Below are 22,205 nucleotides of genomic sequence, written 5' to 3'. Positions count from 1 at the left end.
GAGGTCCTAAAAGTTTCACACAATTCGTAAAAAATCAACAAAACTCTAAATATATGTGTTTGAGGTATGAGAGAACAGGTAAAAGCCTTAATTATAAACAGTAAAACTTCCAGGAAATCTTGCTTTAGAGTTACGAGCATTAAAAACTATTTTGAGATAAGAATACAAATTTTGGGCTTCATTTACATAATTTAACTATTTAATGGTTTAACAGTATAACTAAAACACAATTCAAAACTCTCATTTTTGATACCAGCAAGCTTCACTGTCAAAAACACTGGAATACCTTAATCTTAATCTTAAAAGTATACAATTTTAGATATGCAGACTAGACATAATACAAAATCTTATTAGTCTCATGGCAGAGCAAACAATTCTTTTCTAACCCTAAAATCCTTGGTTCAAACATCTATTATGCTATAATTTAAACTATAAGTTAGAGTACTAAGGATACTGCATTGTTAACTACATGAGTATGTCTCTAGCTGGTGAGCTCTTTGAAGGCTGGAAATACCCCTCTTCTTTCAGTAAACATTTATTGAGTAACCTCCCAAATCTAAGTACTCTTAGCATTTAGGAAAACTTGCTAAGATCTCAGTCCTGGGAAGTGCCAGTCAACAGATGCCATGATAAGGATAAGCCTAAGGTGAGACTAGAACAAAGAAGCAGTTGTCATTACACCAGACTGGGGAAGGAAGACCAGGGTCGTCTAATTCCAAGCAAGTGTAGAGCTGAAATACAGACCTTTCTTCACCTCCCTATGCTTCCTCAGAGCCTAGTCAATGTTTCATGCCCATGAGTGTCTCAAAAGCTATTTTTAATGAATGAGCGTGTAGCTCTGGAGCTGCAGCCAGTCTGTTTGAGGCGAAGATAATCTTGAACCTCCAGGGATAAGAGGTTAAAAATTAGTCATGGAACCTTCACTACAATTAAATCTAGCCATTAAGAAACCCTAGTTACTGCGCCCCCTCCCCATTCTCCTGCCTCTCTGACCCTCTCTATCTCCCTGCCATAGGCAAAGCTTAAGGCTCTGACATTTGAAGGTCAGCTGGAGGTAAACACTGAATCAGCACCCCAGGGCCACTTCTGTGTTCCTAGTAGCTGTAATTGGCTTTAAAAACGGACTATCCTGTTGGATCAGAGCTCATTTCATGATCTATGAACTAAAAATGTAATACTTAAGCTTTAGATTTTAAAAAACAAAACGAAAACTCTTCAGATATTCAGCAGAGCACACAGCTTCGCTGTCCTAATGAGTTTCAGCTCTGCTTTATTTATGCTAAAAAATGTTGCTTCTACTCACTTCTAATTCACATTGAGGACGGATGGCAGTAAGAGTCTGAGTCTGAGTGATCTTAATTACTATATAAAGCTGTCAGACAATACCAGAAGTGCCCTCGACACACAGTAACATTATAACACAACTGTGAACTAATACATCACATAACCCGTGGCAAAGAACTGTTTACTCAGAGCATTAGGTTTTAGGGGAAATAAAAGCAACTATTATATAAATGACCATCAGTGTATGCAATTACTTGAGCTGAAACACATGTTAAGAAGGGCAGTCTAGCCTCATGCTTCTGGCAATTGGCTGGCTGATCCGCCACCAGGCGCCTTTGGGGAGAGTGTACCTTCTCTTCCTCCACGAGCGCTGCTAACCAAAAAAGAGGTGACTGACTTTGCACCAGGACTGTCTGCATAGCTGACAGTGCTCTCCTTGGCCCTGTGCAATTCTCATTCTAGTGAAATATCATCAGTGTATGCTTCCACATGACAACTGTTCTACCACGCGGTGTGAAAGGCTGCCAGTGATCTCCATGGGCTTGGCCCAGTGCCTGGTTAGCGCTAGGTTTCCTAAATGAATAAATAGTAAGAGAAAGAAGATGTGGTTTTCCTCACAAAACAAAAACTTAAAACAAGGGTGAGGGAGGAGTGATAAAGTTCACCTCCCGAAATTGTCATCTGAACAAGCAGTAAAGCTGATAAATGAAAATGAACTGAGCGACTGTGATGACGGTTACATAGGTTTTGAAAACTTCCATCGTGTCTTTGAGCAAAAAGGAAAAAGGATTCACGAACACTGACAGCGGCGTGGTGATTGTGGGGGGCAGGGTGTGTGAGGGGACTAAAAGATAATGGAAAAGCAACAGTGGGAGGGGCGGGTACAGCGGTTTCCAGATGCCCCCAAACCCCACACATGCACAGCACTCCCCAACAGTGACGCATTTTTTATTACTGTTGAACTGACACATGGTCAACATGCAAAGTCCACAGTTTACAATACATTACGGTTTACTTGGTGTTGCACATTCTATGGGGTTGGACAAATGCACGATGGCATGTATCCACCGTTATTGTATCACTGAATATTTTTACTGCCCTAAACATCCTCTGTCCTTGCACTCTCTCCATAGTTTTGTCTTTTCCGGATGTCATACCATTGGAATCATACAGCGTGCAGCCTTTTTGGATTGTCTTCTTTCACTTAGTAATAGGCACTTAAGGTTTCTACATGTCTTTTCATGGCTTGACAGTTCATTTCTTTTTGGCACTCACTAATACCCTATTGTCTGGGGGTAGCCTAGTTCACGCATCCATTCATCTGCTGGAAGGCACCTTGGCTGCTTCCAAGCTTTGGCAAGTATGAATAAAACTGCAATAAATACCATGTCTTTTATCCCATCATACAAAGTATACTGAAGGTAAGTGAATAAACTTTAAAGAAATGTATACATTCAGGATTCACATTTAACATTTTACCCCTACTAAATCCTTAACAGAAGATATCCTCAATGCTAAAATCTCTGTCTTTCAACCCCATGTTTCCAAAATGAGTAAGTCATTAGGGTTGCATTTCAGCTAAGGACTCATAATCAAATAAGGTGTATATATGACTGGTCATGTGTCACAAAAGCAACAGACAGAATTCTCAATCACCTTTTACTTACAGTGGTAGCATTTACTCTGTGCCAATGTTCTAACAACTTCACATACACATTGTTTTAACCACAAAAATTGTATAATTTCTAGAAAATGAACCTTAATGTGATACACCAAGTACACAAGAGGATTCCATTATAGAGTACTATAAAATGAATCATTTCCTTCATTTATAAGTATTTCAGTGCTAAGCACTATAGATAACAGAGGGTACGATCAAGATAAAAAAGTTGCTAATGTCACAGAACCAATAACAGACAAAGGAAAGTTAGGTAAATGAGTAAAATAGCTTCAGTGACAATGGAAAGGCAGGAACAGGAAAAACAAAGAGCGCAGCATGAGGTCAGTTTCCAGGTGGCACTGGGTGGTCCAGGGACACATCTCATGACACACACTTAGAACTTACTCACAAATTTGGCTCTGCTGTGTAATTAACTTGAGCCAGGACAGATAATGAAATATACTCTTGGGAAAAAAATTATTTCTTTAAACTCCACCCCCACTTGAAACTGTGTAGCCAATCCAGAAAAATAAATCCACAGCTGTGCTTTCTTTGGACACCTACCAAGATGCTTGTTCTAGGCTCATGTGAACAAACTCTGCACTGGGAAAATTCTTGCTTCCATATACTCCTGATTATTTTGGAATGAGTGCTCCAAATTTTGCCTGTATCATTTGCCATATATATAATTAAATTTTTTAAAGAACAGTTAAACCAAATATGTACTAAGAAAAAAAAGGTAATTTACAACTTTTGCCTGAAATAGCATTTGGTTATAAAATTTTTTTCGTAAAAAATGAGTGAAGATGACATGCCAAATATACAATAGTCATATAAACTATATCTGAGCTTCTTTAATATTTTCAAAAGACTCAGATTTGATGGAAAAAAGTAGTAATCTACTAATATATCATGTCTTCATAAAAATCATTTTATAAAGTACTTAAAGAAAATGCTTGAGAAAACAAGTTATACTTTTCTATAAATTATCTAGACATTCAAATTTCTTGCCAAATTTTCTCTGTCAGTTTAGGAAAAATGTGAAGTCTGACGGACTCTCCTATTAGAACTGTAAAACGATGTTAAAAATTAACGCCGTTTTGTGCCAATGAGTCAGTGATGAAGACTTAGATTCAAACATTTATGAAGTTCCTCCTTTGTGCCAGTAACTGTGTGAGGTTTTTACACTTTCATTCTTCATTCTACTCCCTTAAGCATGTGAGAAATATTTTCCCTTGCAGCTAAAGACTGCTGAGGGTCACAAATCTGGTCATATAAACAGCAGCCATCTGGACTCAAACCTGGGCTTTGAAATACTAACTTCTAGGCTTTTCCACAATCACTGTCCCCTCTGTGTTTTTTTCAAGTGTACCTTTAAATGATGCTAATGACCCCAATTCCTAGAGACTCAGATTTGGCTAAAGAATGTGAAAATGACTACGGAGCAATATATTTTTACCTAATAACATGTTCTTTGATACTTTCTTTTCGAGCAGTAAGCACCGTCAGTTCATGGATAATCAGTCCATTTTCAGTCTACCTCTTACTCTCCTGGTTGGCCACCAGCAGGCTGGAACATTCTCTCCCTGAGAAGCCCACAGACAAATAAGACTCGATCAGTTTACAGTACAATCAGAGCCCAGTTATCGGCTGGTCCATCTAGAAGAATGATTTATAAATCAGGGTATAGCAGAGACTAGAAACCTTGAACTGAAAGAACTGCCAACTACCTCTAGGCTCAATGAACAACTACGTATCAAAACAACCTTTCCAGGTCATACGTCACTAGGGGCAGATCCACAGATTAGTCAGTTACATAAGCAACCAAGACTATCTTTTGGCTGATATTATCACTTCAACTGTTACTGTATCCGTAAATCTATGCCTTCATATATCATAATCCATTAGAGTACTGATGCTAAGTGATCAGGCTCATCATCCCCAGAATACCATTAGATCTGATATTGTTTGCTGGAACTATTTTGTAGTAGGAATACTTCTGGGAAGGCAATTCTTTCAAAAGAGGGTATCTCCAGGTATAACTAAAGATAATTCCCTATTGACAATTATTTCATTTGGAGAAGAGCTTTCGCAAGTTTGAAGATTAAAAAAAAAACCCCAGCTAAAATAGATCGGTGGTACTTCTAACAATATTACTAGGAGATAACAGGACCTATTCACCCAAGTGAATACTAAGACCTGCCAAAAAAGGTTTACCCTCCGAAGGCTTTCTCTGTCTTCAGTTCTGCCTTTCCTTCCTCCTCCGTCTGGCCCCTTCTCCTTTTTCATTCCATCTCCATGCACCACCACACACCACACCACACAGTTCCTCCGACTGTCTCTTATTCCTCTGTCACACAATGGGCTGGAAACAGAACACTGAAGACTACTTTCAATGTTCACGTGCACAATATTACTTTAAGTGTGGGGCAGTAACCTTAGAAATTATATTGTTTATGCCTTTTCACAAATGAGCAAAATGAGACCTGGAGAGTCAAGACTGGTTCAGTATCATGTATCACACAGCAGCGGTGCCAAAGCTAAAGCGAAGCTCTCACTGCTGTGCACAGTACGCCTTCATTCATGTCATGTTGACAAAGAGAGTGTGTGTGTGTCTCCCTGTGCTTGTCCGAGGGTCAGGAAACAACCTCGAAAGTCGTCAGCGGCAGAAAATAACCAAGCTGCCTGCCTGGTTTTCCTGCAGCGGATATTTGATGACAGTATTTATCAGCTAAAATATGTGTGTTTTATAAAACAAATTTAGGATTATATAGCAATTGTCTCAAAAAATTAATTTGGTTCCTGCCTTCATGGGACTCCCATTATTTCCCCCTGTAGTTTTGCAACTATTGGCTGAAAGATGGTTTCCTATGGCTATCCTAAACAGATAAAATCATGTCTAAAGACCAATCTATGGGGTAAATGCTAGCAAAAAGAAAAATTAAGTAGTGAAAATCCTATCTGCATGCCTACTGTTCAATTTTTTTTTAATTTGAAATAGTTTACTGCTTCCATTAGGTGTTTGAGAATCCTAGCAAAAGATATAATAATCTTGCATTTCTCAGATGTCCATTAATTTCATATTCATTTTCTAAGGAAAATTAGGTCAGATACTTCTACATGATTAAATAAACATACTTACTCAAAATATGAAAAGAAGTAAATAATTTCCTGTTCCCAATAAGTGCCTATGAACTGATTCATAAATTTCTTAATTATTCTTCCTGTTCTGGACATCAGCCCTATTCTATCCCTATTTTTGACACTGATACGCTTGATAAATATTTACTTTTGCTTTATTCATTTATGCTGGGTCCAGCATAGGTGTATGCAAGTTTTTATACATTTTTAAGAGGTGATTTTAATATTATATTTGAATGTTGTCACATACCACACTTTTTAGACATTGTGGTTTATATACATATGAAAGAAAAACTCAAATAGTGTCATCAGGGAGACCCTAGTACTTTCTGTCAACTTTGTAACAGAAAGCAAACAAACTTCTAAATTTTCCTTACTGTCCACTTAACTGCATCCTGTTTGTTCCCACCACTCCAATTTACTAATTTTACATTCCAGATTTTGTACAGTAGCTTTTTAACATTCTGGAATTTGCTGTGCACCACTTAGAAACACAGGATCAAACTGCTTTCTCACTTCCGGAGAAGGCTCTTATTCTTATTGAACAGCCCAACACAGATGCCCCCCCCCCCCAGGTGGAGGGCAGAGTGTAGTGGAAGTGAAAGGTAGTGAGTAAAACGGAAAACAAATTATTTCACCCTGGATTTCCCACCGAAGCAAACGGGAGAATCACTAGATTAGGGACACAGTGTATCCTTCCTTCAATAGCCCTTCAGCTTAAACACAAACCAAAACCAAACTCTATTTACTGTCCCTCTGTCAAAGTACACACACGCATACACACAGGCCCCTGTCCCCAAAACGGGCCAGCTCAGTGTCACTTTTGTCAGCTAGTCCGTCATAGCAAAACTGAGTTTGGTGACTCTCTCCGAATAGAAAACAGTGTATTTCATTTATAAACTTTGGTTAATGCAATACTGGTTGTTAGATTTCAATAGCATATTCAGAAAATTTTAAACTGAAATAATTACAAATGATTTGAGTCATTTTCTTAAACACACACAGGTGCCCACACACACCCCTGTAGTTTACTTTGAAATTCATCAAAATGAAGAATGCCTTGATGAACACACAATACATATATGGCCAGAAATGTGATAAAACTAATATAATATTTTAGTAGAATCAAGATGGTGTCGATAAATAAGCATATAGTCACTACAAAATTCTTTCAATTTCCCTGTACATTTGAAAATTGTCATTACAAATAGAAAAAATCTAGCATAAACAACCATATACAAGTAATCACTTGCATTTAAAAAATATAAAAATACTTCACAAATTAACTCTGGTAAAAAGAGGAAATAAACAGTTTAAAAAGTAAAATCTCTGAGAATATTATTTATAAAGTCTAAGGAATGTACCCAAAGCTGTACAAAAAACTTTATTATAGTCTTAAACATGTTTTCTATTAACCACAAAAAAATAAAAATAAAGCAATAATCCATTTTTATGAATTAAAAATAAATAATACATTAAAGATAAATGTATTATCCATAAGCTAGTAGAGATACGCATTAGAGATTTTAAAAGAAATTAATAAATTTAAAATATAAAAGCAAAAAAAGATAAATCAAAAAGCTCTTTAAAAAGTACTAATCTCCCTAGTAGTTTTTTTCTTTAATCATCATAAACATTTAGTTTTGTAATAAAAGAATAAACCACAGACATGATTTTTTAAACATTTATGAAATAATTATCTTTATAACTGTGTGCCTCTAAATTAAAAATTCTCAACTAAGTGAATAAACTTCCAGGAAACTGAAAATGACGTGCCTGACTCAAAAACAGGTAAAACCTGAATAGACCTGAAATCGCTATAAAAAGCTAAGGACTTGAAAACCTGTCCCAGAGTCCCCTTGTCATCTTTCAGATCCCAAATGGATCAGTAAACTTGGTGTAATCTCAATCAAGTTTTTCAGATGAGCTTGCCAAAATAATTCTAAAACACATCTGGAAAAGATAAGCATGCAAAGATAATGAGATAAACTCTGTAAAACCAGTGTAGTATAAATAGTCTGTCCATTTATAAGCAGGTATTGTAAACCTATGCTATAAAACATGGTAATAGTATAGCAGTGTGGGAATAAGCAGGCAGGTAAATGAAAGAGGCAGAAATTAATCTATGAAGACATTTTAAATTGTGACAGATAAAGAACAATTACGCAGTAAATGATATTGAGACACAAGGCCATGTATCCCCATGTACATTTTAGATAAATCAACGTTTGCATGAAAAATTCAAATAATAAATTGTGTAAGTCCACTGGGTCGTTCCCCCTCAAACCGGATCTTATTTGCACCGCGGGACCCCGCCACCCGCGGCGCGACGGGAGGGCCGGCGCGGCTGTTTGCGGTGCCGCTTCCAACGTCCCCCCCCACCGCGCCCCACCCCCGCCAACCGAGCCCGGGCCCAGGAACCCCCAAGCACTGCTCCTCCGCACCCAGCTGTGAGAAGCGGCAGAGGGGTCGCCATTTCCCCGCTCTGGCCACGCCCCCACATACAGCGTCACAACCCAGCGACCTGGGAATCCAAGCCGCCGCTTCTCACACTTAAAGGGCCCGAACAGACCAAGAATGGCGCAGGAGGATCTCAGAGCCCCAGAAATAAATCTAAGCGATGAAGAAATAGCACAACTCACAGACGCACAGTTTAAAAAATTGGTGATCAGGATCCTCACAGAACTGGTTGATTATACGGACAAATTAGACAAATATATGAAGGCGAAACTAATTGAAATGAATGGAATTGCACAGGACACCAATAGCAATGAAAAGGAAACTGGGACTCAAATCAATGGAGTGGACCAGAAGAAAGCAAATAATGGCCAAACAGAAAAGAGTCAAGAAGCAAGAATTCAAAGAAATGAGGAGAGTCTTAGGAACCTCCAGGACATCTTTAAACGTTCCAACATCCGAATTATAGGGGTACCAGAAGGGGGAAAGGCACAGCCACAAGTGGAAAACTGATTTGAACAAATAATAAAGGAGAATTTCCCCAATCTGGCAAAGGAAATAGACTTCCAGGAAATCCAGGAAGCTCAGAGAGTACCAAAGAAGTTGGACCCAAGAAGGAACACACCAAGGCACATCGTAATTACATTAGCCAAGATTAAAATGAAGGAGAGAATCCTAGAAGCAGCAAGAGCTAAGGGGACAGTCACCTACAAAGGAGTCCCCATCAGACTGTCAGCGGATTTCTCAAAAGAGACCTTACAGGCAAGAAGGGGCTGGAAAGAGGTATTCCAAGTCATGAAATCTAAAGACCTACAACCAAGATTGCTCTATCCAGCAAAACTTTCATTTAAAATGGAAGGACAGATAAGGTGCTTCTCAGATAAGATCAAATTCAAGGAGTTCATCATCACCAAGCCCTTATTATATGAAATGTTAAAGGGACTTATCTAAGAAAAAGAAGTTAAAGAAACATGAACAGTGAAAGGACAACAAACTCACAGTTATTAACAACCACACCTAAAACGAAAGCAAACTAAAAGGACAGCTAGATCAGGAGTGGAAACATAGAAATGAAGATCTCAAGGAGGGTTAGCAACAGGGGAGTGGGAGGAGGAGAAGGGGGGAGAAGGTACAGAAAATAAGTAGCATAGACAGTAGATAGAAAATAGATGGGGGGCAAGAATAGCATGGGAAATACAGAATCTAAAGGACTTGAGACACATGGTCATAAACTAAAGGGGGGGTAATGGTGGGGATGGGGGGTAGGGTGGAGGGGAATAAAGGGGGAATATAAAAAAGAAAAAAGGTATATTAAATATTCAGTAAAACTTTGTGCCCTGGAAAAGACAAATAGGGCTATATACAAGTTTAAATCTTTGTTGGGTAAAAATAATAAATTTACAAGGGAAATGACAAACTGGGAAAAAAGTATTTTACAACATATATGATAAAGGAGCTGCTACAAGTGAAGATGATGATGAACACTCCCTTAGGAAAACTGTTCAAAAAGTTCCGCACACACACTACCAACTCAGGTTACAAATACAATGGCCAATAAACACACCTATTTTTAAAACGTTCAGAAGTATGCCCCAGCAGCGAGGTGGTTTAGCTGGTTGGAATAGCATTGCATACCCAGAAAGTCTGCAAGTTCGACCCCCAATCAGGGCAGATATCTAGGTTGCAGGTTCCGCCCCCAGTCAGGGTGCATATGGGAAACAACCAATAGATGTTTCTCTTTCACATCGATGTCTGTCTGTCTGTCTGTCTATCTCTCTTTGTCCCCACCTCCCCCCTCCCTTCCTGGCTCTACAATCACTAAACATTTCCTCAGGTGAAGATATAAAAAAAAGTTCATATGTGTTACCAATAAAAGAAATTTTAAAAAGGCTTTTAATGTATAAAGTTGGCAAAACTTATAAAAAGATACAAACCCTCCCCACCCCATCCATGCCAGTTACAATTGTGGAAGTGTACACGGGCATAGAAGGGGTGCGGAGGATTGCACTAGAAAATTAGAAAAGGTTTTAGAATTCTGTATGTGCTTTGATACAATTAATTTAGTGAAATATTGGCAAAGGAAAATACTGATTTGCAAAGAAGCAGCCATCCTTAATTTCCGTAAGTTGTAAGTAAATTACAAGTTTGATAAAACGGACTGCTATAGTCAGAAAGTTTAATTTCATGGTAAAATGTTACCAGATTTAAACAAGAATAAACAACATAGAACAATGGTGCCACTGGCTAATGGGTTAGTGTGTTCTTCCCGATTTAATGGCATTTTTTTACATTTTCTGCAAGGATTAGTTTTGTAGTATATAAAAAAAACTATGAAAAAACAAGGTGGCCTTCAGTTTACAATGCATTATTTATGCAATCGGGAGTACTTATTGGGTAACCAAAGCAAAAAAGAGCTTTGAGATACCTATTTTGAAGTTACTGCCTTAAAGAGTTGCCTACAGAAAGTCTACTTGCAATGTTCCCTTTTCACCAAAATAAAAGTTCACACTTTACCCTTACATCACCAAGTTTGCTCATTTCCCCTATTTGCTTCCTCAAATCAGTTTCTAGCGGCTGCCTGGAGTCCAAGACCCCTAACCAGCTCCTAAGTGTTAAATCTGTACTTCTTCTATTCCGTGAAGCATGTGACAAACTCTTACCCAGCAAAACACCTGCCAGAAAAAGCCAGTTAAAAGAGGGAAATTCTCCATGGGCCTGGGGAAAGCAAGCTCACCTGACTCATTCCCATTATTTAGACACTGCGAGAATTAAAGGATGCATTTGGATTAGAGAAAGTTATCATCTCAAAGCCTCTCTCCCCAGCATCACGCCCTCCCCGACACTCAACACAAATATTATAAGATGATGTGCAAAAACTGACTATGGGGATGAAAAAAAACTATTCTTACAGAGGCAAAACATAAAAAAAGTTTTCATCTGTCACCCCACCAAAACATTTCTTCAAATCTAACACCTTCAAGTGGTACCATACTTGCTTGGGGCAATGCAGGAAGGAGAGTCCTACCTGGAAGTTACACCTTTCATTTGTCTTTTACATCTCTCTCACTTGTTTTTTGAAAATAAACCTTAGAGGTGGTTGGACTATCATTAGCTTTATGTTACTGGTGAAGAAGCTAAGCCCCTGAAATTAAAGTGGCACACTCAAGATCACACGATACGGGATGTTGAGGCAATTCCTACAGCAGGCAAACCCCACAGCACTGTGGCTCCGCTCAAGCCGCTGCTGCGTCCACTCACCTAAGAAAGAGCAAAGGCCTGTTTATGATTAAAACTTTGTTCAGAGCTTTAGATGGAGAAGCTTCTTGGGAAGATTCTGTGAACATCCCCACTGATAACTACAATAAAGTGAGATCTGACTAAATTACTTTCTTGGAGACGGTTTGTAAGGATAGAAGATATTACCTAATTTCTTAAGAATGTAGGTGATTAAAGGTGGTATAGGTGACTTACATGTAAAAACACTTTTCTTTATGTAGCTGACTGGCCACTTCGAGTCAGTCCTTGATAGCTCCTTCTCTCTTGCTAAGCTTTCACTGTTAGTATCAGGTCTCCATTCCTGGACCTCTTATCACCCTAAAATCAATGAACTCTCAACCTAAACGATGTCTTCCAGTCCTGCATCTTTAAAGACGGTCTACTGATGATGCTTAAAATTTAACTATCTTCAGTGTAAACCTCTCCTCTGAATTCCGGATTAGGTGTTCCACTGCCTACTTGATCCCTCCACCCGGATGTCTAAATAGACATTTTAAACTCATTACATCCCAAACCCTTGACCTTTTAAAACCAGAACTTGGCAACTCCCACTTTACTGACACGACTACTGCAGTGCAAACCCTCAACACCTTAGTCTAGATCACGCTGAGCGTATCTTAGCTTATTTCCCAGGTCCCATCCTTGCCCTCTCCAGTCTATTATCCACAGAACAGCCAGAGCCATACTTGAACTATATAACCCAATTCTTATGTCGTTCCCCTGCTCAGAACACTCCAATGAACTCCCAAAGCAGTTTGAAGAGTCAACCAGTACAATCACTGTCAAACATAATTTCTTCCTATTTTTCCTTCCTCTCGCTCGATCACCTCCAGCCAGTGGCCTCTGTGTTTTCGGAATCCACTTGTCCCACTCCCATCTCAGGACCACTGCAATCTCTAACCAGACACCAGCTAAGTGGCTTGCTTCCTTACCTACTGCAGGTCTCTACTCAATGTCACCTTCTCGGAGACATGTTTCTGGGGCACTCTCTAAAACGGTACCTGTCAGGTGCAGAATGTTGTATAAAGAGGCTATTTTTTACGTAAAACAGACGGACTCGGATGGAGAGCAGGATGACAGCTAGTGGTAGGTGGGGAGTCAAGGGGTGGAGGACTTAGCAAAAAAGAAAAAAGATGTGTGGACATGGGCAACAGTGTGGTAATGCTGGGGGATGGGGGGTAAAAGGGGACTAAAAGGTGATAGAAAAATATGCAATAAAGATTTTTAAAAGTCCTCCTAAAAAAGAATATATACCGTTTGTTTCAATTAAAAAAAATTCACTTGAAAGATAAATACATAGAGAGCACAGAATGGTTATCTTATTTTAAAACAAATAAACAAACACATTCGAAGGGTTTTCAGTATCTTTGTGTCATCTTTTACCTCCAGCGTGTTTTCTTTATGTAACACTTACTCTATTTATAAATCTGCATGGCTCTGTCCTGAGCTATATCCAGTACACGGCCAGGATAAAGACATAAGAGGACTGGCGTGTTAAATTTATAAATGTCCAAAAGCCAGGAAGGGAAACTAATCCCTCGGATGACAGAACCATGATTCAGGAAGATCTCAACAAGTTTTAACTATGGCTATATTCAAAGAGGTGGTTGTTCAAGAGTTAAAGACAAATACTGCTTCAGAAACACCATGTACGTATACATAAAGAATGGGAGAAATCTTAACCCAAAAAAGATGTTGGTTTATGTTGATTCTATCAGTGGTTTCCAGACAAATTAAAAAAAAAAAAAAAACCCAAAGAGAAACAACATAAGGCTGCTAGCTTTTTATTGTTTATTTAAGAACACTAAAACAAAGCAAAAAATCCAACACAAATATCCAAAGAAACTAACCACACACACAATCATTTGATGTAGAAAGGTCATTTTAACATCAGAGAAGTAGAAACACAGAATTTCAAAAAAAATAAACCCTTAAGTTGCATGTATATAACATGAAAAGCTAACGTTTTTCTCTCTTTTTCGTGTTTTTCACAAGTTAACTCAATCTTAGACTGTAAACACACGTGCACTGCTTTAAAAAGGAGTAACCTCCCTACACCACATTCAGGCCATAACCGGAGAATGAAACGTGGGAACCAGAAGAAAACAGCCCTGGCAAAACGGGCAGAATCTAGTTGCCAGAGGTGAGAAAGGTAAAGGAAGCTGTACCGTATGGAGTTTTCGGGGTTGTAATATTCAAGTTAGAAAAGAGAAAACCTAGCAAGGACCCGGTATGCCGAGGAAAACCTTACCGTGTCTCACTCTTAAAGACAGAGCTGCGCCCAGTGGGAAGTCCCACGACGCCGACCTATACCAGAGCAGATGCACTTTCCAAACGCCAAGTGAGCCGACCTACGCCCATTTTCCTCACGCACGTGTTGTTTATGGAGAAGCTGGATTCAGTAACATCTCAAGGATGTTAGTAATAAGTATGACAGAACTTCTGAAGTCTCCTCTGATTCTAAAATTTTGTGAACCCGAGGGAATGAATGTTGTCTTTTGAACCTACTAAAAAAGATGAGCGGAAAGAATTTTTGCTTCCATCAAAAAGATGAGGGTTCCATAATGGGCTCTTCCACTTAGTAATAAATATGTGAGCCAGAATTATTCCCTAACTCTGGGCCCCAACTATTCTCAACTTCAAATGTAGAAAATAGTATCTTATTTACCGGACTGTTGCCTGGATCTCTCTCTCTCTCTCTCTCTCTCTCTCTCTCTCTCTCTCTCTCTCTCTCACACACACACACACACACACACACACACACTCTCTCTCTCTCTCTCTGTCTCTCTCTCTCTCCCTCCGCCCCCACCTGGCACTTAATAGTTGCTTAATACATGGTAGACATTATTCATTTATTTAATAAACATCATGTACCAAAGGAGAACATTTCCTATACCAGTTACTGATTATTGTTACACTCAAATAACGACTTCTTTGCTACAGCTCATTTTTGGTTTTTCAAACTTAACGCATCCTTGGTATTCTTTCCACTTCTATGCTCTTGTACAATCCCTATTTGCATGTTAGTGATTTCTTCAAAGTTTTCTTTAACCTTATTTTGGTTAGTCCCTGTTTTTGTTTGACATAAAAGTGGGCTTTACCTTCAGTACACATTGGCCATATTATTCATTTTGCCCCCACACAATTTTATAATCTACTGTTGGACAATCACTTCAATGAACTAGACTACCTATCCAGTTTAATCAACCTTACCACCAGGAATGTTTTCTTATTCCTTTGTATTGCTCACACAGGTTAACTTGTAGCTGAGCACCTCCTTCAAGAAATACACGAGTAAATAAATTAAAAACCATTCCACCAACTCTAGTCGATTATTAGAAATCTTGACCATTAACAAAAGTTTGTGAAATAAAAATAGTCTGAGAGTTCTCTCTAGAAGAGGAAACCCATTTCTTACTGAAACACATCAGCATTCACTGCTCCAGTCATCAGTATTTACCCAGGGAGGGTTTTTCAGATAGTATGTAATTACTCTTTTGTTACACTTACAACATAATTTGCAACTAAATGGTTACTTTAGCTGGCAATTTAGTATCATGCTGTCTGTAGGGTATTTAATAGGATAGCTTAACACTGCTGGTGTTCCTTATGGACAAAAACATTACCCACTAATTAAAACAGCAAAAATTATTGTTCAGGAATAGATTTTGTTGAATAAAAACCATGGTGACAACTTTAAACATATCCAGGACTAGATGAGTGACATCTGATTACTATGTGATGCAATAATAAAACAAGTGTTTTTTTGTTTTTCTTTTTTTCCAGTGATAAAACCAGAAAACTCATACTTGGAACAAATAAACTAAATCACTAAGCACAGACTTTTTAAAAGCACCCTGATATTTGCATTAATAGGAATAATGTATAATAATTCTATAGTGTAAATTTCATTATTCTAATACTAAGATAAATAACATGCAGATGGTTATTTATTTCCATACGAAGTAATTTTACAACACCATGAAATTTACCAGTGAAATACATTTCAAGGGTGATTTAATATAATTCCACATACTGAATATAGTTACAGATTATTTTCGAGTAAGTTTAAATTCAAAAGAAACATTACTTTGAAAAGTCTATTAAGTGCAATGTAGAATTTAAGAAAAAAATTATAAGGTGACCAAAAACACTTTATGGCAATATCAACTCAATACAAAGCACAAGTTACTTCTGATAAGAAGTTCAACACAAATTTTTTCATGAAAAGGTAAAGTTTTAGTTTACAATAATTCATTAACTGAATAGACTTCACAGGTCCTTGTTATTTGGCAATTTTATTTTTAACAGTTTTTAGACTTGATCATAGCATAAAATACTACTATATATCATAAAATATTAAAATACAGACACTATTGAATAGTGGGGGGAAAAATTCCAAATTCCTGTTTTTATGAAATGCCCATGTTGTAGTATCTTTCCCTACATCACTAAGTTAATTTATAAAACTAAAGCTCCACTACAGTAGAATTATTATTTTTACATTACAAAGGATCAGAGTAATACAACCAGGGCACCAATGAACTTGACTGTCACAGACCACTCAGACTGTAGAGAAGCTTTCCCTCCATGTTCACAGGGTAGGGGACGAAGTAAGGGACACAGGGGACAGAGCCCCTGCAGCACAGACCTGGGTTTTAGGTGGCTCTGCCTTTCATTAGCAGTTTGGTATGGTAGACAAATCAGTTAACTTTCCAAATTTTAGTGCCTTCCTCTGTCAAGTGCACTTGAACTTTTCAGTTTTAAAACAGGAAAATTAAGCAACATCTACAAAGTTCGTAGGAAGTACAAGCAGCCCTAGTGTAACTTAAAAAAAAATAATAATGGGAGAAAAATACAAGATGGTTTGTAACTTGCAGTGTAATATCTCCAGGGCTGAATTCCTAAATCTTGGAAGCGTCCTTAGGCAGGATTTCAGCAGCGAAGTTCTAGACCCTGTACCCACCACACAACTCTCCTCTCACGTCATTCCCCCACTTGCTCCTCCCCGTCCCGCTTCATTCTCTTGCGCTGGCTCTAACGCCAGCACACGGTTGGAAGCATCGCAAGCTGAACGATCAAATCATTTTAAAAGATACATTTTCATTGTAGGTTCTGCTGCAACACATTTCTCTTAAATGGGAGTGAATTTTCATAAAGAGTAAAAATATGAATAAAGAAATTCGTAAGTAGAAATACACCAGGCCTATTTTTTTTTGTTTGCTTTGTTTGCTTTAAAAAAAAAAAAAGGCAAGACTTATCCTAATCTATTCACTTGGGAACGTGAATGCGTTCCCCACCCAATGGAAAAACAATTCTGCGGCTTCATCTCCCAGCGACACAATAGCTCCGTCCTCGGCCCTCCCAGCCCGGGCTGCATCGCCAGCTAGTAGTCATTCTTCATTGACCCCCTCGGCAGTGCTCGCACAGAACTGCCCCTGTCCTGCCCGAGCGTACATTCTTCCGTTTAATAAAGGAAACTCCACCGAACACCAAGGAAACAGAGATTCTCTGACTTAGCATCCAAACCCCACGTCTTCCCGCCCAGCCTCCCGTCAACTGCTAAGATTCCTCCCCCTGGGTAATGAAGGCAGCTATCCAAAACCCCTGGTCCGAATCGCGGGACAATGAAGCCGACAGGAAGCCGCTCTCTCCTCCCCGGGGCTGACCACGGAGCCGGAGCCTGCGGGGTGCAGTCGCCCGGCAGGGTGCAGGGTGCAGGGTGCGTGACACCTCGTCCCCCACGCCCTCCACGCGTGTCCACCAGGCTCTGCGCCGGACCTCGCGCCCGCCGCCCCGCATCGCAGGAGCAACCACAAAGAGGGGTCGGGACTGCGGGCCGGTCCGATCCGGGGAAAACCGCGTCCGGGCGGCCGCGCAGCCATTCCCTGCGAGGCTCCGCCCGCGCCCCCCGGCGGCCGCGGCGGAGGGGGAGGGCTGCACAAAGCCCGGAGAGAGCCGAAACCATCCACCACGTTCCGGGAACCAGGCGGCGGCGCGGACACCGGAGGGCGGGCAGGGCGGGCAGGTCGGCCCGGAGGGGCCGCCCAGCCAAGCGCCCGATCGGGTGCGTGGGGGTGGCGGCGCCGCGCGGAGCATCCGGGAAGCGCCCCCTCGCCTCCGGGCCCCGCACCCCCGCCCCGCCGCGGGCCGCGGCCGCAGCCCCGGCTGCGGTCCCAGGGAAGAGGATGTGGCACAGCGGCTGCTGCGGCGGCGGCGCCTACACCCAGCGATTGAGCGCATCACTTACCCCTCACCGCTGAGAGAGGGACCGGACGGGAAAGGCGGGGCGCGTCGCGTCCCGTGAGTCTCTGGCACGCCGTCCTCCCCCACCCTGTCGTTGTCGTCTTCGTCGTCGCCGCTGTCGCTGTGATCGAGCTCCCGGCCTCTCAGCTCCGCTGGGCAATACGTTATTCCACACACGCCCCACACCTAGCGGTAACGGCAAAGAGCGGCCGCCTAGTGCGCAGGCGCTTGGGGAAAGGGCGAGGAGCCCGGCCCTATCCCTATCTCCAGCTCAGATCCAACGATCTCTTACTGCGCAGGCGCCAAAAGCAGACAATGAAAAGGGGTTGTGCAGAGGGTCTCAACCCTAGGCTTTCCAGCTGCCTACTGCGCAGGCGTGCCTCAAAGACCGACTGGAACAATAAAGAGGACCCTACGAGTAGCCTGGACCGCAACTGACAAGGACTACAATTCCCAGCGGGCAGTGCGCCAAATCCAAGTGGAGGTCGGGTTGCTGGGCATGCTAGGATTTGTAGTGTCAATCGTCTCACAATCTAGGCTCTTTGGAAGATTTAGAACTTTTTCTTGCTTATTTGGCCGTTTTGACAAATGCCGTGGCTGTAGAGTGTTGAGCTTACTTGTGTCCTTGACAAGCTTCAAGTATCGAATGCTTACTAGCAGATTTGGAAGGGTCAAGGCCTTCAATGAGCTCTTTCTGTCAGTTGGGTGGTCCAAACACCAGGATGGGTTGAAGGCAGCATTAAACTAGGAAAAGGGCGGAGCCTCCAAGCAGTTTCTTGGCAACCTGATCTGGCAACCAAACGGCTGAAGCCTACGCTCGGAGCGCGGTGCTCTCTGGGAATTGTAGTGTAATTGGAAGGGCTCTCAGGAACGTCAAGGCTGCAAATCCGAGTCTGTGAACCACAAGTCCCGTCATCCACCAGGAGGGCCCGTGGGTGGGACAAGCTGCAACGAGCGCGGTCCTGGGTTCCTGGCTTCCCATTGACAGCAGCAGCAGGAAGCTGCCGGGTTCTGCCAGGGCGCTAAGGCCTCCCGTTCTAGGAGGGTAGACCACTGGACACTGTATCACCTAACTCCCATCTCTAGGTCTCAAGTGTGTGCATGGCGAAGTCCCCGGAGAACTCTACCCTGGAGGAGATTCTGGGGCAATACCAACGGAGTCTCCGGGGTGAGTTGTTCCAACCCCCTGTGCCATAGCCCCTTGGTACCAGGGTCTAGTGGGTGGGAGATGGCATGGTACCTTTCCTAATGCTTTGGATCGGCCCCAGCCGGGATGCGGAGGAAGAAGATGGATGTTTTTGATGAAGGATAGAATAGTCTTGTTTGTTTTTATTATTAACCAGTGGTGTCTCCACTGATTCCCTTGGTTACCTGGACCAACTCTTTGATCTTGACATAGATGTCTTTCTCATACTGCAACTGCAGAAACTCTTGGATGGCTCTTTGCCACTTTTGCACAGTTCTCATACTTCGCTGTCTAGTTCAGTAAGTTTCTGATTCATGCTTTTTACACATTCAAATTATAGTGTAGTGGATTGGATGGGACTTCTTGGACCAGGGGAAAAACAGCACCAATAATTACTTAAAGTTATATTTAGTGGTCTAGGCTATTTACATACATTAAATCATTTAAAACTTCAAACAACCTTATGAATATTCCTATTTTACACATGGGGGAATGGAGGTGTAAAGACATTATTCCCACACAGGCACAGTCAAATATTAAATTCAGTCCGACCTGTTTTTCATAAAAGCCTATGTATTTATTAATCATGTCACAATTACTTTGACTAAAACCTTATTTAGTTAATTCAGATTTTCTTCATAGAGTACTCTATGAGTGATTATGTATAGAAATGAAGTCCATACTTGAAGATAACTCTGTCATCTTGGACATCAAACATAACATCTAGAAACCTCAGTTCCGTTCTTTTAAAGTGGAAGTTATGGTGTCGTATACAGGGTTATTGTGAGGAGCAAATGAAATAATTCTTGTAAAGCAATAATTTTCAGGCTTTCTGTTACTCATCAGAAGTACATTTTATATGGAGCATATATATATATACATGTATAAACTAAAAGAAAAGCTTCATTAAAGAATATTTATTCTACTAGATTTAATACTCTATTTTACTTTTTGTTGCACTTCCTTAACCCTCTACCATGACCAGCCATTAAAAAAATTACTTAAGGCATAAAATTACATTAAAAAATTACTGTCAGCAATTAACAGAATGCTGACCCATATGTTAATTGAGTGCCTGTGTGTTAGGAATACTAGGTGCTGGGGATACAATGAGGAACGACAAAGTCCCTGTCCCCTCGGGGCCTCTGGATTAGTGGGGAAGAAAGACAACAAACAAAATAATTACAGATCGCTCTGGTAGAGATTAAGGGTAAAGATCAGTTTTCAGCACATGAGAAGCATTCATTAAATGTTAGCTGCTATTTATAATTGGTACTTGCACCAAAGTGAAGATTTTTCAAGGAGATTGGAAAGTTTATTTTCAAGTGACTCTCGACTTTGTAAGAGTTGTTATTTATTGTTCCCATCTGTCAGCAGTGTTAGGGAAAGTGCCAACATTCAGTATTCAAACAGCAAGAGTAAAATTATTGGTCTTAGTGAATACCTTCATCACCCTGCTGATGTTTCAGGAACTGTAAGATACAGAAATAACCACTTCTAGCTTTCCATTTGAAACCAAGAAAAACACTGTGCACAGTGATTCTATGAGTGATTCTGTTTCATTTTTGAGGTTGGCTAAAAATTGTTTTGCATTGTGTCTCCTAATATTTTTTCTTCTTTGACCTTGTTTTGAATTTTTATGTAAGTATGAGAGGCCATTTAATATTAGGCATTTTGATGCAGTGGTTAATTTCAAACTAATGTTTTAGTGCTACGTTTAATACCCACGTTGCTGCTTTTATTGATCATAATGTGAAGAGTTTTCATTCAAAGCTAATGCATTTTAAAATCCATTTTAATTTCAGTGTGCTAACAATATGAGATGCTGAAGACATAATCAAAAGCAGACCAAAAGCAAAGAAACAAGTTAACTTTAAAAAATTTTAGTGATTGCTTTAATAACGAATCAAGAATGGAACCTGATTTTTTATGGGTTTTCAGGACTTATTTGATTACTTATTTAGTAGCATTTTTATTTTCATGTTTACTTAGTTTATTTAACACCTCATGGAAGGAAACAACACAATTTTGAAGTAGTGCATAATCAGAGGTTCTTCATGTCATACATATAAATTACCACTTACAAACAGGATAATTCCCCTAAAGTCAAAATTTGTATTTCTGAATAAACAAAATATGGTGGCATTATTGTACATGGGGAACTTCATGATTTTGAGTGTTTGTGCTTAATAACCTGAGAATTGTTACACTATACAATCAGCTAAAACATAATTTAAGGTCTTTTGAATTGATTCGTGTTTGTTCTGTTGGTTTATTTGGTTTTGTGTATCTGCCATTACTTCCCCAAAATGTCTTACCTGATTTAGGATCAGAGAAAAAGCTAATAAGAATTCTTGGCTTTTCCTCACAGGTTAGTCCTCTGGTTTCTAAATAACTGTACATGTAATCATTACTAATATTACCTGCTTTTTATTCAAGCAGAAAGTAGCCACATAAAAATGCAAAATGCTTTCCAGTTTTCCATGCTACTCCCCCATATTTTCCTCATTTATATGCTTTAAATATCATTTTGGCATTATTATAGTAAATGAAGAATTTGAAGTTCTGATGCAAAGAGCATGGTCAGAGTTCTTGCTTTTAAACCTTGAGCGGAAGTCTTGCTCCCTTAGCTCTGAGGATCCTGGAGCAGCCCTGGAAATAGGGAATCCATATGTAGACAGCACCCTTACTTCTCATCCCATCCCTCACCCTTTCAAGTTTAGTCATCGTTTTTCCCCTCTAAGGATATCTCTGTGTTGTTTGTCTGTGCCCCCAGTGCAAGGAATTGGAAAGGTTTAATGACATTCCTTCAGAGCAAGTGTTCTGGGGAAAATAAACTGGAAGACTTCACCGCCCCACAAAGCTGTGATATCCCTACACTGGAAATGATATGAAATGATGTGAAGTGTAGTAAAAAAAAAAAGTGGGCATAACCCAGGTATCCTGGGAGTCACT

At 40.1% G+C, this 22,205-nt stretch overlaps 2 protein-coding genes across 14 annotated transcripts in view; one reads left to right on the top strand and one right to left on the bottom strand.

The window, feature by feature from the left end:
- CEP170 (centrosomal protein 170) overlaps window positions 1-18,342 on the bottom strand; it is a 104,151-nt gene extending 85,809 nt beyond the window's left edge. For 2 of the 10 annotated variants that reach the window (XM_037150942.2, XM_037150944.2), the window contains exon 1: window positions 18,069-18,331. The gene's annotated coding sequence lies outside the window, so the exon portion shown is untranslated. Of the gene's footprint in view, window positions 1-18,068 lie in introns of all 10 variants that reach the window. The other 8 variants (XM_053659541.1, XM_037150939.2, XM_037150938.2 and 5 more) reach the window with 8 other exon arrangements.
- Window positions 18,343-18,476: 134 nt separating this feature from the next.
- Window positions 18,477-22,205, top strand: part of SDCCAG8 (SHH signaling and ciliogenesis regulator SDCCAG8) — a 224,234-nt gene continuing 220,505 nt past the window's right edge. For all 4 annotated transcript variants that reach the window (XM_053659543.1, XM_053659544.1, XM_053659546.1 and 1 more), the window contains exon 1: window positions 18,477-19,232. In XM_053659543.1, the coding sequence (XP_053515518.1) occupies window positions 19,166-19,232 (67 nt within the window). In that variant the 5' untranslated portion in view covers window positions 18,477-19,165. The remainder of the gene's footprint in view (window positions 19,233-22,205) is intronic.

This window comes from Artibeus jamaicensis, unplaced genomic scaffold, assembly GCF_021234435.1.
Source record: "Artibeus jamaicensis isolate MK-2021 breed Jamaican fruit bat unplaced genomic scaffold, CSHL_Jam_final scaffold_754, whole genome shotgun sequence".
Lineage (NCBI taxonomy): Eukaryota > Metazoa > Chordata > Mammalia > Chiroptera > Phyllostomidae > Artibeus > Artibeus jamaicensis.
This window is presented reverse-complemented; position numbering and strand designations above follow the sequence as displayed.